This window comes from Phaenicophaeus curvirostris, chromosome 6, assembly GCF_032191515.1.
Source record: "Phaenicophaeus curvirostris isolate KB17595 chromosome 6, BPBGC_Pcur_1.0, whole genome shotgun sequence".
In the NCBI taxonomy this organism is placed as follows: domain Eukaryota; kingdom Metazoa; phylum Chordata; class Aves; order Cuculiformes; family Cuculidae; genus Phaenicophaeus; species Phaenicophaeus curvirostris.
Genome location: NC_091397.1, coordinates 20,914,721 through 20,933,235, shown reverse-complemented (window position 1 = coordinate 20,933,235; position 18,515 = coordinate 20,914,721). Strand labels below are relative to the sequence as shown.

The window sequence follows — 18,515 nt, the reverse complement described above, 5'->3', positions numbered from 1 at the left end:
CACTGGCTTTGTGACTTAGTAAACAATTTTATGTGACATATACACAAAAGATGAAGAACTAGACCTAATTCTTTAGCTCTAATTTGCATTTTAGTTATTTTCTTACTAAAGAAGATTGAGGGGATTAATTATTGATTTTGAGTTTTTCTTACTATCAGGGTGTAATATAAAAATGTGGTAAAACTAAATCTGATTATGTAGAAATACACATTAAGGGATATCTAAAATTGATAATAGTATATTACTGATGGCCCCTCCTTCCTAAACACCTTCACTCGCTTCAAGATTGATTTTTATAGTTCCTATGAGAATTTGATTGTGTTAAAATTCTGGAAATCTCTAATAAGAAAGTTGGTGATACAGGAGTAGGAGTCTGTTCATCACACCTATATAAAGGCTATTACATAATATATGATGGAGTAGTCTTAGGTACTAATTAAACATAAGTTCAGGTCTTTTGACTCTTATTTTATATACTTCTATTTGTTTGAAATCAAATAAATGTCAAAAGCTCAATTTCTGGAGTGAAATGAAATTCTGACTTCAGAAAAATTAGAAACCTGTTCAAGTGAAGGACCAGGACTTCTATAGGACCAACAGGCACCCATTTAATATATTTGTGACTTTACACTTGTGTTAACAAAGTTATGGTCTAAAAGAACAAGTTTTGGAATTGTTAAGCACCCAAAATGACAGATATGAATGTTCTGCCATTTGAAAATCAGGCAATGACAAATATAATCACAAGGGAGAGAAATTTAAGTTATAATTTTTACTTTATGTTTGCAGTTTGTCCTGAAGAATATTGCAAAAACGGAGGAAGATGCATCATCAAAGATGACATTCCATTATGCCAGTAAGTTTCATTAGGGATTTGTTTGTGCTTGACATCAGGAAAAGAGCAATTTTGTTCCCCAAGGACTGAAATGTTGTTCATAGCAGTGTATTTTTTAAAATGTCTATATCTATATGCTATTATTATATACAGTTGCTGAGTGAAACCACATTTTGAGAATATTATTTATCAGATAGAATTTTCTGTAATTTTCATCTATCATTACATGACATAACCTGTTTGACTGACAGCTTAAGTTTTCTGTGTCCTGTTTTACACCAACATTTAAAAATATCTGTTTCTACAAAAACTGATGGCTTATATGCTGCAAATGTTGCATACCTTGGATGAGATTTACAGTAGGCTATGTTCTTATCTTTACCTGAACTTGAGATGTATTTCTGTTGCAATGTTATTTTTTGCATATATTTGGAATTTTTCCACTAACGCTAAAGAAAGTCTTAAACGTATACTTGTATTTTTTTCTGGAAATACTCTATACGAGAACACAAATAATGAAGAAAATTTTGATGTGGAATGTACAGGTCATTAGAAAGTGAATCAGGATATGCAAAGGGATTCATTTACACAAGATAACAGTGGTTCCCACTGGGAAATTACAAAACATTTTTGAAGTGCAAAGAGAGCAATGTTATACGTTATCACACTGTTGTCCTTCATATTCTCCAGTAGATCTTGCCAGAGAGTCTGCCAAATCACTGAAGAAGTGACTGTTTTATCAGAGTATCTATCTTAGCCAAGACCAGACAATAAGGTTTGTCTCCTAGTCTCTAGGAAACTCGCATTAATAAACCAGCTGGCAAAATTTCAGTTATTGTAGAATCTGTATCTTTCAAGATAGGTTTATCTTTTACAGGCTGAAGAAATGTGATGAATTACATACTCAGAATGTACAGGGACTTTCATATAAGGTACTTCAATTTAGACCTCAGAAAACACTGTTAATTACCTGTAGATTTCCCAAAGTACATCCTCTATAGAAGAACAGAAAAAGCTCTTTGCAAAAAGACTGGAATTTCATTAGGAGGTTATTTCAAAACTTGGACACAGAAAGAGAAATGGGACAAAGAAGAAAAGCATAGGGGATGGCTGTGGATGAAATGGAATGGTTAGCCAGCAGAAAATACATAAACCAAAATATCAGGTGTTCTTTATCCACAGAAATAAAAAGATAGTTGGAATAGTAAAATAGTAAATAGGATGCTTTCCATTTTAGTAAGAAACATGATATTGAGTATCAGATGCAATGCATAGGTAATTGGAGCCAAGCCACAGAAATGAAAATTACCTAATTGCTGAGCTAACATAATTTCAAGAGCTGTAAGTGCTTGAGTTAGAGAAATAGCTCATCTCTGTTCAAGAATACTAGAAAAGCAGTTCGTGTTGCACTAGTGGAAGGCTTTCTGAAAACTCTGCTATTAAGGCATGTGACTGGAGAATTACAAATGGAGAAGAAAGGGAATAGCCAGGACAACAGTTCGATATCAATACCATTTAAGGCTGTATAATATTTTGAAGGAATTATTGGTACATGTAACAGGAGAGTTAGCTTCTGCATGATAGTTGAAAATCCCACATGTCAACATCATGAAAAGAAAGAAAGGTATAAAAATGTACCTTAAATGATAAAAATTTAGAAGTATTCCAGTTTTCATTTCGTCAGGAAAAAAAAAAGAAATTAACATGGAAAACACACTATTTTTTTTAAGAAAACCATGCTTATTTTCAGTTCTAACCTTAAATTTCCTGAAAAAAAGGATGCTAGATTTACATGGAGATATCATCATATCTTGAGAGCAACTGCTTTTATAGACTTCAGGTTAAGTCAGGAGAAAAAACAGTGTGTGTAAGAATGCAGGAAGCCTGTGGGACAACAAGGAGACCCTTGAAAAGAACAAAGTACAGATACTGTCCTGAAACAGAACTGGCAGAGCGGGAGAGTCTTTTTAGATACCCAGAGGTAATTGTGTGGAGATTACAGTGATCCTAAAAGTGACTGAGTTTGACCAAGACTCTTCATTGATACAGTGGACAGTGGAAAATTTTGTTAACATATCCTTTTATTGCTGCTTTTTCTTATACAATGAATTCTGACCTTCCTCTGCTTGAGATGCTGGTGTTCTAGTTTCTATAACACAAAGCCTGAGACTAGAGTTTAAAAATCTCTTTAGACTCTCTGAGAACATTGGTTTCACAAAAAATTGCCAGGACAAGTCCCAAAGCTTCACTTGAATCAAGGTTCCATCCCATTCCATTAAAACCCAAAATTCATGCTCATGTTCCCTTAGTTTGCGATATACTGATGGAAAAGAATCCAGTCTCTGGAAAACATTTTTATTGGTGGTAAGGGGTGAGTTTTTCTGTGTTTTAAATGAAATATCGTTGAAGTGGTTAACAGTATGGACTCAACCTAGAAGTTTGATGTGTCAGCATGGGAACAGAGTGAATACTCAGTAGCTACTTAAACAAAAGAAATCAACTGCTTGAGGCGATTGAAAATGGACAGATTTTACACATTCAGTACTTCTCAAGATTCAGAGAAGCTGTACGTTTTAATATCTGTGCACTGCTACTGCTCAGATATATAAAATGCATACTTAGGATATCAACCAGACTTTCTTTGACTAGTAGATAATTAAGAGGAATCAGTAGAAGGTGGAGCATGAGCTCTGACACCCCTCTATGAAGAGATATCTGTACACCAGTTGGAAAAGATGATAGTGGGTAAGTCCAAATAAGTTTCAGAATACATTGGAATGGGTACCAGGGTTGGTACATCTGGTTTCTGTCATTTGTGTTCATGCTGCTGAAAACAACTTTTCTTAGCTCATGCATAATGATTGCAGTAACATCAAGTGAGAGGCCGCAGTATTTCAGAATGTGACAATTGACAAGATGGTGGATGTTCTCAGCAAGAGTTTGCAAGCAAATGCAGAGCAACGGTGCACTGCAGGGGATGGCGAGATTCCAACTTGAATGAAATGCAGCTCAATGGCTGTCCCGATCCTCTCTGATATTCAACTTTTGAGTTAGGTTTGAAAGCTGTTTGCATTTGATCCTCCTATTTAGTCAGGACAGTACTTGGATGGCATATCAAATATATTTATCTTGTTCTTTCTACTTTTTGAGTATCCTCTCAAGTGCTATGGCCACTCTTATTTCACAAAATGTTCTTTGTATTTGTCCAGAGTCCTCTTTTATAAAGCATGTACAGCCAATGCCTAGTACTGCCTATCAACTACTGTGACTGCACATGCAAATCATGATAATTTGAGCAATAATGGATAGAAATTTTGCAATTTCAATAGTCTTATTTCAAAATGATTCCTTTGATTACATGTGTACTTCCCCAATTGTTTGTCCAGTGTTCTTTTGTGGTTGTTTAGTTTTTTTAAAGTGAGATCACAGACCTCTAGAAACATAGGAAAGGAATATTGATGAGAACAAGCAAACTGGGTGAAGTGTGTTTGTAACACACTGAAGTGGAAAGGGCAGGCTTCAAAGTTCATACAAGTGCTGAGAAAAATGCTAAGAAGAGAAAAAATATTTTACTAGACTGATAATACATATTTTAACTATTACACAAGTCAGTAAAGATTAATACAATACATACAATATTTAAAATACACAAAAAATCACACAGAATATCTATAATACAGTGAAATATAATAAGTGCTTTTGTTAATGTCTGAACTGTAAGAAAGTCTCTATCCTTAAGCAGAAAATGTAATTACATTCACTGGCCTGTAATTAAACAATCATGTTATGAATTAGAAACACATCTTCATAAAATTTTAATTTAAAATTTAATTTTAAATTATATTGAATATGTACCATCTATCTAATTGAGCTGTGGAGATTAGAATTTCAAGGAGTCATTATATGTAGTTAACTAATTAAGTATATCTTTGTAGTTGTGCATCTAAATGCTGATTTGACCCAAAGTATAGAAACTGAATTATTTTGTTTGTTTTATGTCATGAAAGTGAAAAGATTACTTTCCTTTTTATGTTTTAGAACAGAATTGATTTTACAGGGTAATAATTCATTCAGAGGAAGGGATTTTTGCTTAAAAATGCTACAAGCTTATTTGTCCTCTATTATTCAACTATTTCCTTCTCATTTTTTAAAATGAACTTATTATTATAACCACAAATGGGCTTTTTTTAATGTACAAATAAAGTATTTTATCCCCAGTGGTACAATAACAAGTAGTATTCCACAAATTCTTTTAAAAAAATTTCTTTTCTGGCAGTTGAGATATTTTCTCACAATATGATTTTTTCTTCAAAACACTTATTTCTGGTAAGCAGAATACATTTTTGGGCAGAAGTCCTGTGAGGTGGCATGCAGTTTTAAATAATTTCACAGTGGATTCATTCAATACCTTTTCCAGTCAAGTATCACATATGTCAAAGTATGGAAATTCCACATCCTCTCTGGTCACTCTCTGGTCAATGTGTCCCAGTGAGGTATGCAGGATATTTTTTCTAAACACATTTGCCTCCAACTTAGTCTTGTATTTACTGTTTTACTGGAATTTTGAGGAATGGCAGTGGCAGTTATCTTTAGAAACTGTGTGAGGATTGTTTTAGTATCGCACAGCATGCCATGAAAATGGAGTGACAGTAGTATTCCTGCCTAATAAAATCAGATGCTTGGAAGCACCTAGCCTATGATTTGATGAAAATACAAAGCCTAGAGAATGACAACATAGACACATCCAATTAAGGAGTAAAGAGAGTTTACAATGGGAGAAGATGGCAGTTTCCACTTTAGTTGTTTGTCCTGCTGCTCTCAGAGATTCCGAACTCAGTTACATGGAGCTTTGCTGATGTCGCAGGCCAGGACAGAAGGGCTTTGAGCAACCTGGTCTACTGGGACGTGTCCCTGCCCATGGCAGGGGGATTAAAGCTAGATGATCTTTTTAAGGTCCCTTCCAACCCAAGTCATTCTACGATTCTATGATTCTCCAGTAACATTTTGATCACATTTCATAAAAAAAAAAAAAAAGCAGCAACCAGAGCTACGTAAACACAAGTATTGCAGTGAGAGTTGCAATGAGGTTGATAATTCAGTAAATTGACCTTTTAAAAGGATTTAAAAGGAGTCTGATCAAAATAATTGATGTTCTAGTATGAAGATACTATAATCATACTGAGAAGTGTATAGACAAATAAGTATAATTAACAGACACAGAGAAAACGACTTGGGCATATAAGTATCAGTACCGCTTAAGATGTTAAAGGCATTCAATCTTTGATAAATATCCTATATTTCTATTTTGATTTTCAGTTCTCTCTTCAAAAAGAGTCAAAGAAAATGAGGTAATGACAAGTTTAGGAAACTGATGAGATTTTGATTATTACTAATTTCAGTGTGACTTTACCTCATAATGACTTATATCCCAGAAATATAAGTATTATTACATCTAAAATTCAGAAGATAGGTTTGTCTATCATGGGGACAAGCTTAAGATTTGAAAAGTGTATCTGTAGGAAAAGGTACTTTTTGAGTAAGAGTTTTTTATATGGGAGAATGTTAATTAATGTTGGATATTGGATGTTTGCCAAAGTAGGGAGTGTTCCCTGAAGGGTTACTCCTACGAACTCCAGATACAGAAGAGTAGAAAACACAAATAAAAAGCTTTAAGTCACCCTATTTTTTTTTGTTTTGTTGTTCAAAAAAAGAGAAAGAATAGCTGTAAAATAGTAAATACTTTTCAAATGAGAGAAAAGTAGTGAACAATTTAAGAAATACATACCGATGAGGTAAGCAAAAACAAGAGAATTGTAAAGATTTTGTGCTGCACCGCCCTCCACTTTGCATTCATGTAACTAGCTTCTGCCCACAGAAATTTAAAAATACCTTTGGGTATATGTATTTATTAGCACATAAATTACTCTACGTCTTTTGGATTATATGACATCAATCAATAATTTACAAAGACACGGTTCAGATTGTCTTACTTAGCTTGAGTAACAATCTTCTTTCAGATTCAGTTTTCCTGGATTTAAATCAAATTAAGAGGCTGTACTTGGTGTGAAAATCAGTATTCTCATGCCTTAAGTTTGAGATCTGCATATTATCTGGATATCAAAACTTCATTGCCAAGAATCAATTCACCACTAGAGTCCTCTCCGTAGGAAGGAGCTGGAGGCTATTGGTTGGGAATAACTAATTACAATCCAAAATGTATCATAACAGTTGCAAGGGAGACTTTTGTAAAATATATATACCATCAAGCATGTTGGTAAGATTTTTGAACTTTTGCTACAGTGAGGAAGAATATGATGCAGATACGTCTGTGCTAACAGTAGCAGGAAATATAGGGATGGTGATCTGTATTTGAGAATCTGTGGGTTTGTGTAAGTTGTGTAGGAAACATGTACATCTTCTACTCTGTACTAACAATATGCTGATATGTGGCCTACTCAGTCTGACACACTAGACACACTGGAGTCACAATGTCCTCAAGCTATCTTGCATATTTGCAATATCCCCTCTTGTTCAGCAGTGTGAATTTAAGTCTCCAAGAATTATAGTCTTTGTGCTGTTGCTAGGTGGCTAAGGGATTGCCTAAAAGCAGAAAATTCTACTAAATTAAGGCCTTTTGATCTGTTCTTTCCAGCTTTTGCAGTGTTGACTCTTCTGAAAAGCCCCATGCACTTTTATTTTAAACACATATACAAACATAGAGAATTTTTTCTCAACACTTGGAAGGATCTTTTCATGTTTCCTATTTAGCTACTAGACTACATCTTTAAGAGGGAAGCAGTAACTATTCTCGCATAGATATTTGTATGTCCTTTGGGGAAAAAGCACATATACATTTAAGATAAAAATTTTGTCTGCATATAGTCTGCAAATAATATTCTCAACATACAGAAATATTTCTCTTTTAAAAACATATATTGGATTGTAAGACATATGTGCATACTGAAATATCATTTAAAGTCTGTCAGGTCAACTTGATTCATGTAAGAGTTACAGTATGAATCTCCACATCAGAATTACTCCAGGAATACACATCAGTCATCAATCTAGGCTTCAACTTGATTCATGTAAGAGTTACAGTATGAATCTCCACATCAGAATTACTCCAGGAATACACATCAGTCATCAATCTAGGCTTCATAATTTGGTAAACTGCAGGAGGCTGAGATTTTGCTTGTTTATTTTTGAATGATGGGAGTGAGAAAGGTTAGGATTTAAATGAATTATTTCTCTGTGGATGAGAATAGTAATTCTCCAGGATGCTTGATATTTTGTCTTAGTCTTCAGATGTAGTACGCATGTTTTTGTATCAGCAGACTAGATGATAAAAAATTACCATACGGCTTCCTAGCTGTGCTGAACTATACTGAGCCTTACCTCACCACATGGCCACATGCAAGCCAAAACTGTGTTGATTCTGTCTGTGGTCAGTGAGAAAACATTTTCAATGAGCCCTAAATGGCTTTTCCTCTTTTATCTCTAGTTCTCTAGGTACTTACAGCACCTTGTATAAATTCCTTGGATGGATTTCAGGTGTTAGCTGTGGATAAACACATACATTGCACCTTGGCTAATCCTTGACAAGTGTCTTTGTTGGAAAAGAAAACAAAATAGAATGGGAGCCAATGATATACAATGAGGGCTTCTTTGACGTAAATGCTAGGTGAGATTGTACAGTAAGGATTGTCTAAATTCTAAATTCTAACATTAAATTGTGAAATTCTAACAAACTGTTGTGAAAATAAACAAGAATTGCTCAGGGTTGTGAAATGAAGCTAACAACAAAAGGACTACCTACAGTTAAATGGAGCCTGTATCAAGCAGTCCTTGCATGCTTGAGTTTCCTGCACAAGCTACCAGTAGTGCAGATTTGCATGACTAGGAACTGAACAGAACATTTTAAAGCATTGTTATACAGAGCTGAACATCCTAACACTTGGGTTTTTACAGAGCAATTTTTAATTTATTAGCAGCTATTTCTCCTCTAGTAACTTTATTTTCAGATTTCACGTACTCTTTTGCAAACTGTTTTTTTTTAGTCAGGTGAAATAAAGTACATAGTTCAATTTCTACTGTAGTTTATTAAAAAAGCATCCATTATTAACAGCCTTCAATAGATGGAAAAAAGCATTTATTTCCTTTGCTTATTTTTATTTCTTCTGTAAACTAATAATACAGTTTATTAATGTGAAATTTCTTAGGACTTAGGAAACAGGAACTACAGATCTCCTAAAACTTGTTTAATATTTTAGTGCATGGAAAATACTGTGTCTACATAATCATTGAAATCCACAGAGATTACCTTCTCATCACTTTTGCTTCTAGAGGTGAAAGTGAAGTGATTTGGCAGAATGCATTTTGAGACTACATAGCAGCTATTCATTATTATTATAGTTCTAGTGTTTTTATAGGTGTCTCATCAGAGTTTTCTCAATTTGTCAGAGCTTCCCTTATGGCATCCGTAAACTCTATCAGTATATTTTTTTGTGATAAGATCAGCAAATAGCCACTAACTGAAAATGTCTGTAAGCAGCTGAGAATTTTTTTCTGATGGACCGTAAGATAGCAGAGGAAAGCTGAAAATGTGCATATAGCTGCATAACCAATAACATAAACTAGATTGTACCAGTATAGTAAGTATATTTCATTTAGCTTTCATATCTATCTATATAGATACAATGCTTCTACAAGTATCTTTCTAATACTCTGTACCTTTAGGATGCTTTTCAGCATGCTGTTACTACAGACAGAAAGATACAAGTCACTGTAAACACAGAGGTTGTTGATATACCTGATGCTTTATTATGACCTACCAAAATCACATTGCTACAGAGATATGAGCACCACATTTTGAGACGAGAATATACAACACAACTGTGTATTTAAATATAATACTGAAGTTGATAATTTACCAAATCACGCTTTCTTATCTTTCTAAAATTATTGTCATTAAAAAGGTCACACAGTAAAGCCAAAGAAAGACTTTAATAAGTGTCATAATATGACCCCAACAGTGGACCTTACAATATATTATTTCTTTCTATATATGGCAGAACCATTGTATATTTGAAAAAGACGGTGGAGATCTAATCATCTTTCTCTGCATAGCCTATGCCCATTACAAGGTCACTGCTACTTGAGCTTTTTTAAATCATCCTGAGATACTCTACAATTCTTCACTCTGAACTTTCACAGGCAGTTTGCATCTGTACCTCACAGGTTCTTTCTTGATTTTTCATTTTTAGATATGTTTTGACCTGCCAAACCTAACGAATATTCTACCCCAACTGTCATCATCAGGCATCTCAGTTAGCACAGCATTGCTCTTCCTTGCTTAGATGACTGCAGGGCTTTTAGGCTGATGTTCCTCAGAAAGCAGTGGCAGAGAGGCTTTGACCACATTGTTCTTTTTTGTGTCTCTGCTTGCTCTTTCTTATTGCATCAAATGTCAGTTATTGGTCCTGCTTTCAAAGCCTTCATAATTTATTCCCACTCCATCTATCATTCCTCATTTAGTAAGTATAATTTGAATACATTTCAAGTACTGGACGGTAATCCAAGGTGTAACATGGACAGCAGTGCACAACAATAGCAATAGATTTTATTTTTTTTTGACAGGTTTCTGCACCCTTCTTGAAGTTTATAGCACAATTTGACAAAATCCTTTATACTTTGTGAATAGAAATCAGGTATTTCTTTCAAAATAACTTCATTCTAAATGTGCATGAAACAAGAACTGAGGACAGGAAGGAATTAGGCATATGTTTTACTATAAATCCAGAGAACAAAAGTATAGTACCATAATCTTGCTTTTGACATTGAGCTTCTTTTACAATTTTTAAATTTTCAGTCTCTAACCTTCTTTTTTAATAACCTATTTTGCTAGTAGTATGAAGTCCTCACAGCTGATATTGGTGTGCAAAAGCTGGAGCAAATACTATGGTAAATTTTCAAAGCCATCTTTATTTGAATTTTTTTTCATATCACTGTGAAGAGCATACAACTATTCACCCAAAATACACAGTAGTGAATTGTAAAATTCCTTTATAAAGGCAGGCTAGACTGCAACATTCAAAGCTCATATGATGACATTTCAGACGCACACACATGTTGTAACACTAATCAAAATGAAAACTTTCTTCTTTCCTGGCTGGCTCAAGAAAGTAACTTGTAGTTCATAAGGTCTTCAGGAGTGAAAAGAAAAAAACAACAAAAATCCCCCAAGCAAATAACTCAATCAAAACCTTTATTAATGCCATGGGCTAACTACATTCATTTCTTTTTCTTTTTATGTGGAAGAATTTATATGCAATTTATAGGATACTAAGGACATAACATTATTTCTTAAATAAACAGGTAGATTTTACCCTAGTTGTGCAAATTCTAATTTGCTTAGATTTCGCTAACGCGATCACCTTCTATGACAAAGTGACCCGCCTATTGGATGAGGGAAAGGCTGTGGATGTAGTCTTCTTGGACTTTAGTAAAGCCTTTGACACAGTTTCTCACAGCATTCTGCTTAGGAAACTGTCAGCCTCTGGCCTGGACAGGCGCACACTCTCCTGGGTGGAAAACTGGTTGGCTGGCCGGGCCCAGAGTGTGGTGGGAAATGGTGTGAAATCCAGCTGGAGGCCAGTGACAAGTGGGGTTCCCCAGGGCTCAGTGCTGGGTCCAGCCCTGTTCGATGTCTACAATAACAAACATTTTAAAGTTTTCTCATTGAAAGCATAAATTCCAGCAAAATATTTTGCAAAATGCTGTCTAGCCAGAAAAGTGTCTACAAAATTATTTTTGAGGAAATCTATGGAGTAATTAGAAAGGAAGAATGCTTGTCTTCATTCTTGATTTCACCTTTCTGTGTTGTGGTTTGGTTTTGTTTTTACAAATTTTAAGGAAGTATCCAGTCAAGATTCACTGTTCTCTTCTATAAGCCTAGGCAATCACTGTACAAACACATCAGGAACATATATATGTTACATGATAAGGGGAAGAGGTTCACAGGAGATTGAGTACTTTTTCAACAGCTGAAAAATAATTTTCTTTGTTGTGAATCATGTGTGTCCTTATTACAATTTATTCCCAGCCATTATTCCAGAAGTCTGCCTTTTAATGTTACCAAATGCAGAAGTTGTCAAAAGATTCTTATATCTGTGGCTCATTTTCTAGTGTATCATCAGTGAAACAAGAAGCAAAGGAAATTGTCAACCTTTTTTTAGTGGTTTAAAAAATTACTGAACATAAGTATTCAGAGAAGTGCCAGCGTATACATTTTTCATGACTAATTCCACTCTTCTGCAACAAAGAACCCACATGGAATTTTTTTTTGCTTTTCTTAGGGGAGTTCAAGTAGTAGTTTCAGGAACAGATTTATGAAGCCTGGCAGGAAAAATGGCTGGACCTTTAAAAAACAAATTTCTTAAGTAAAAATAGTAAAATTCTAAGGCCACAGGTGAAAGTGCTTCAGCAACTGAGCACTTACTGTGAACACCCATTCATTCTGCTTCTTTGAGGGTATAAAACTAGTCCTGAGAATGCAGCACAAGTCTGGAATTAAGCATTTCTGATCTTGGCATGTGCAGCTCCCCTAATATAAGATCTTCCAAAGCACACAATAATTTAAAAGCCCATATTCTACCTATTTCCAAAAGGATTTTTATGCAATATTGCTTAAGTATTAATAAAGTTCATCCTTGTCCTCTCTGTGACTTATTTCTTCATCAGTAATGAGCTTATAACAGTGTTCCTTCTCCTGTAATTCTTTTGGTATATTTGTTTCAAGCTCTTAATCAGAAGGACTCTCTGGAGTTTTGTTTGTCTTGAAGAAATGGGACTCAGACATGATAGAAAACACAGGAATTGTGTTAGTGAATTTTAAGTACATAAATAAATGTTTAAGTTCTCCATGTTCTTTGAGACTTCTGAGTACCCTGAGAAGCCAGTAAAACAACCTCTGAAAAAAATCCTGTTATAAAAATTTCCAAGCATAATATGAATTCTTGCAGAACACTTAGGTTTTCTTATGTGCTTATTCAAAAAGTTGAAAACAAAATTAATTAACAGTACAGTTTTGCTATATATCTTTTAGTGTTACTGAGGCTTCTGGAAGACTAGTGAAAGAGTAAGGCAATAATAGATATATATACCAGTTTGATGAATAAACTTTGCTAGACTTTAATAATGAAGTACAAAACTCTAGTTAAGACTATTAAGTAAAGATTATTTTTAGTAATCTGCTAAAGCAAAACTGGAATGAGTTATTCTGCCTGGAATCACCTCTTAACTATCACCACTTTTACTTTCGTGTTCATAAAGTCAGACAGTATAGGCAGGAGTAAATCAAATATCCTTAGGCTAAAGAGCAATCAATATCTCTACATCTTTAATTTCTACTCACTCCTTCTATGTAAATGTTGGTTTATGTGTCCATTTCTGCTTCAGATAATTGAAGCTGACTGTGAACTAAACTCCTTGTAGGAAAATATCAATTATATTAATAGAAATTCCATATCTGGATCTAGAGAAGACTGCTAGCAATGAATGTATAAAGATTCATGTGTATTTTCCAAAGAATTAAATTGATATAGATGCTTTAGCTCTCTAAACAGTGCCAATCTTTCCCAGTAATAATTATTGAGCCTTCAGCCAGTTCAGGCAAACCATGGTTCTGTGCAAATCACAAAGGATGGAAAGATTATTGGCTTTTCCATCCACGTTCGTCTTGAAACCCTGTGTTTATAAAATGTCATGAGAAAAAGTTCGCATTTGCTAACTTTCCTTATGATTATCTAAGCTGGGGTTTAGTGGCCAGAGAATGGCTTTGTTCCATTGCATGCTTACCACAAAATAAGCACATATGCTGTAACTTTAAAAATGTGGATCCAGTAACACTTCCCTAATCACCATAGATATGGCACACAGGGCATTTCTCCAGTTCTTGGCTCTTGATTCCCAGTGAAGTCACCACCCACAAAGTATTTTCTGTGCAAGTCAAACTTTTGGCAGCAAGCTCAAGAGCAAAGTCTCAGACCCAAACCATAAGAGAAATGTCAGCAAACAGTTTAACTTCCTTTTTGCTGTGTGGGTGACCAGAGTAACAGGAAGGATGTTTTTATTGAATCCTCATGGAAAGTAAACTCTCAGTGTTTCTTTCTTGAGGAAGAAATCAAAGAAGAGCTGGAACGGAACTACTTAGGGACAAGAACCAAACCAGTATTAAATAATAAGGAAAAAAATAATTAACCTTAAAGGTAAATAAATCTGTATGACATGTTATTCACAAGAACAAGTGCATGAACACTAAGTGTTGGTCTCATATTAACCCTTAACCCTTGAAGAAAAGACAGAGAATAATCTGAGCTACTAGTAAAAAACCCAAAACTTAGCACTCAGTTTACAAACCTGAGTAGATCCTTCAGTTTACACTGATGTTCATACAAGATCTACTGATTGTACATGCCTGCAATAAATCCTGTTTTCACTCTTGTCAATACTTTGTCCCCATATACTTTGCATTTCTAGCTCCATTCTTGAGCACTAAAAGAAGTTCATAGTAGTAACACCTCAATAACAACTATACCATTTCCTCAGTGGATGTAAATGTTCTTATCTCCATCAGACATGTAAAGTGAAAAAGCTGAGCAACCTTTACCAATATTCACTCCACAAATTGGACAGGATTTTGTTAATGCCTTACCAAAAATTACTACTTTGAAATACAATTTTGTTTTAATTAGCTTCATGTCAGTCTTGAAGATACTGTTTTTAATTAAACCCTGGAGTTCATATTTCCTTTTAATTTTGGATTTGTTGCTAAATAGTTCTTCACAGAGTTAAACTTTGAAGTAACCAAAAATAAGATGTTGCTCTTCTCAATAATGAAATAATTTCATCAAGGTATTGGACTGTATAAACTACTTAAAGACAAGGCTTGACCATGCTTTTTTTCATCCTCTGATCTGAAGTTTATGGCAAAGCCCAGTTCTTCGATACATGTTTTGTGTTTGATTGGTAGCTGTCATTTTTGGAATATTCAAAGCCCATCATGCAGGATGTTTTCCTCTGGCTCAGCATTCTGCCACTTCCCAGCAACTGCACGTCTCCTCTTGAGCCTGGGCATGGAAAAACTCCTAGAGATGCAGATACTACCTGCGCCAGTGGTTTTTACTGGATGTTTTATCATGCCATCACACCCACAAGATGGGGTCCCAAAATGGAAGCTCCTGTTCTGTGGCTGCCAAGTTTGCAATATGTTATGATCTACCCTAAGGTCAAACCCAGGCTGAGAAAAACACATTTAACTTTCTTTTTTTTCCTAATATTATTCTGTTATTTTTTGACCCCTTAAGATGTACCTGGCAACAAGCTCTGTCTTAAAAGTAGATATGTCCAGACTGAACACAAAAAGGCTTTTAAACTAAAAGCCAGGTTTTACTGGAATCTGAATTAGAACACTATTTAAACTGAGAAAACTCAGTGTGGCTAGGGACAATAGAGTAGAAATAAAGGGATTTACTCACAGCTGTCTTCTTGCCTACTTGTCCTCAGAGATATGTCCTCAGTTCTCAGCTTGTTGCAATTAACTCAGACACTTTCTGAGTGGCCAAAAGCTCTGTTTGTTCTCCTCTGGCCCTGAGGAAGCATCCCCTTGGCTCTGAGGGCCTCTCTCTCTCTCTCCTTTCTGTTATTTCTCGGCCATTTCTATGAAAGCTGCTGGCTGGCAGCATTGTGCTGCATCTCCCTGTCCTGTCAAGCATGTTTTGCTCTGCAGTCTGCTTTCTCAGCCTCTTCTCTGTCTGCTAAGTAGTTTCCCAGGAAAGGAGCAACCTGCTTCTTCCATAAGAAGGTTCAATGAAGCTAATCACGCTAATTTAAGAGACTTAACATAAAGCTGAAAACGAACATGCAATCTATCTACATATTTATATTTGTAAAGAAACAGGCTGATTCTCAAATATTCAACATGAAAAACAAGCATTGCATGTGGTGTGGCAAAATGGCAAGAATGGCTACAATGCTAGCCTTCCATTAGCCTGTCATTATTTTCATGGCTTTGTGGGTATACTTGGTGCCCACACTGTATCTTCTGTACTTTAGTAGCCCAGGTCCAGACATAACATCAATTCTGATGTTGAGTTTTGTCTAATATCACAATATAACTAAAGAAGTTTTACTATAGAAGTTTTGGAAAGAGAAAAAAGGCACGATAGATTACTGAGGTCTAAAATTAAGAGTGCTTCCCAAGACAAGAAAAAGGACAGAAAAACTGGCAGGAAATTTTTAGATGACAGAATAGGCAACACTGTAAAGCAGGCCATCAAGTACATCACGAAAAGAAGGATAAAACTCTGGATTATTCTTGTTTTTACATCAACAGTTTCGAAAGAATTACTATGAGAAAAACCTTCTCGTAAAGAGTCCTTCTAGAAAATAAATTAGAAACATCTTATAAATGTGTAATCTCTTTCAAAAATGGAAAACTGTCATGTGCAAATAAATTCAGTCTCCTTCTATACATTACAGAGATGGGTAGCTCAGGCCATATTTGAGAACATATTTCAGAATATGCCATATTTTGATATGACATATTATCAATTTATTTATCGTAAATGTAAAAAAGTAATTGATGTGCAGTAATGTGATACATTTCTTTCTCTAATTCTCTGAAAAGATTTGAGAAATTAAGATATGTTTTCTTGATTTTCAGCTATTTGATGTGGAAGAATAAAGGCAAAGCATTGTATCAGTTTTGTAACTGGCTGTTTCAAGAGTAGTAAAACAAATGATCTGCTAGGAAACATGCAGAAAAAATTTACAATTTTTATTACATATGGAAAAAAGTTGCAATTCCTTGCATTCATAGAAGAAGTGAGTTAATTAATTCTGTTTTTTAGCTATACAAAAGCTGACTTTAGCTCATGTAAAAGTCTTAGTACTGTGCCTTAGTCCACTGAGAGTGTGCCTTTATGAAATGTAAATATGTCCTTTATTAAGACAGAATGTTTTTCATAGTTCCCTGCCACCTTATCCTAACAGTTAAATTAAGATCATCTGAAGAATAACAGAATATAGCAAAGATTCTTTGACCTCCAAGATTTTGGATGCTCTCTCTCTCTGTTAGGGCTGTTGACCAGCAGCACAGGTTAACTACATTTTTGTTCTGTCTGTTGGTACACATTATAGGATCATAAAGGCTGCTCTGAATTGTACAAATACAGTGATATATTGCACAGGCGCCCTACCATCAGGGAAAGAGTTCTCTGTTCTTCATTTGTACTGCATATTCCTTGGCTATGACCAAGGAAAGAGTATATTGAATGGATGCTGGAATGCTGGAATGCATAACAATATGTGATGCACTAATGATGATGGGAGATTTGCCTGAACATGTATGCATAAGGGTTTGAATTGAAATTGCATGGGAATCCTTAATTCCAGCCTCCCTAAATTTTCAGTCTTGAGTCTGTAACCATAACAACAGTAACAGAATGTGAAACTGGGAGAAAGGTTGTGATGAAATTATCTTTATTGCATCTGAAGTGTCAGTGGTTCTCATAAATTGTTTAAAGGTCATTTCTCTGAAGATTTCATAAATTTAAGTTGTTAGCAAGAAACTAGAGACTGAATTCCCCAAGCCTCTGTGAAATTCGTCTTTAATATCAGAAGAGACTGTGCAATTTATGCAAGGACAACATCCCAGCACTATTCTTTTTCATGAAGCACATCAACACATGTAGAACATCTTGCAGAACTTAAGCTTTTCTGGGGGATGTGTTATTCAAACGAATTTTAAACCACTGCCTTTGTATTACACAGCAGGTAAGCAAAAGACAGGTTTTGTGAGGTTTTTGTTTGTTTGTTTGTTTCTTATAGACATAAATTTCAAATACAAGTGAAAACTTTTAAATAATATGTTTGTGTTGATGTAATCTTAGCCTGTATTTGTGCACCTAACTTGTATAAAGTTAAGAAGAAGCAGCATTAGATGTTACTGTACAGTGTTGTCTCCCATGTGAGCAGATAAATTTGCGACTGTCTGAGAATGACAAAATTATTTTCAATCTCAAATATATACTACAACCCCCCTGCCAAGAGCAATTCCTTGTGTTGGCAAGCTCTGGTTAAAGCATATCATTTCAGCTGATAAAAATACTAGATTAATTCCAGAAAGGGGAAAGCAAATGATTTTATCACATTTTTTTCTTATGTGTGAGAAATATGTGGTTTAAATATGTGGTTTAATACAGACAAAACACTTCCATTGTTCAAGCTTTTTAAACAGCTATTTAATTTCACATGGACATTGCAGATTTATCCATATGAAAGCTATTCAGAGGGTAAACAGCAGTGAAAAGCTGATATGTGAACTGACAATACAATAAATATCTATTATTTCTTACTTAGCTTGTTACAGTGCAGATAATAAATGAGTGACTATGTAGTATTGCTGCAGTCTGATTAAAGGCAATAAGATCAAACATTTTAAAAAACCCAAATCCACAGTCTAAAAAAAAAAAAAAAGAAAGAAAAAGGAAGATTTTTCATCCATTTTCTACTTATACACAACCACATCTATCCTACCAAAATAACTCTAATTTAAGAATAAAGCATTCTTCTGTGAAATTAACGAGTCTAACTTAAAACTAGATGTCACTTCTATATTTTA

At 34.8% G+C, this 18,515-nt stretch overlaps 1 protein-coding gene across 1 annotated transcript in view; it reads left to right on the top strand.

The window, feature by feature from the left end:
* MALRD1 (MAM and LDL receptor class A domain containing 1) overlaps positions 1 to 18,515 on the top strand; it is a 240,693-nt gene that overhangs the window by 200,742 nt on the left and 21,436 nt on the right. Inside the window, exon 35 of the mRNA XM_069860437.1 lies at positions 790 to 856. Within this exon, the coding sequence (XP_069716538.1) occupies positions 790 to 856 (67 nt within the window). The remainder of the gene's footprint in view (positions 1 to 789; positions 857 to 18,515) is intronic.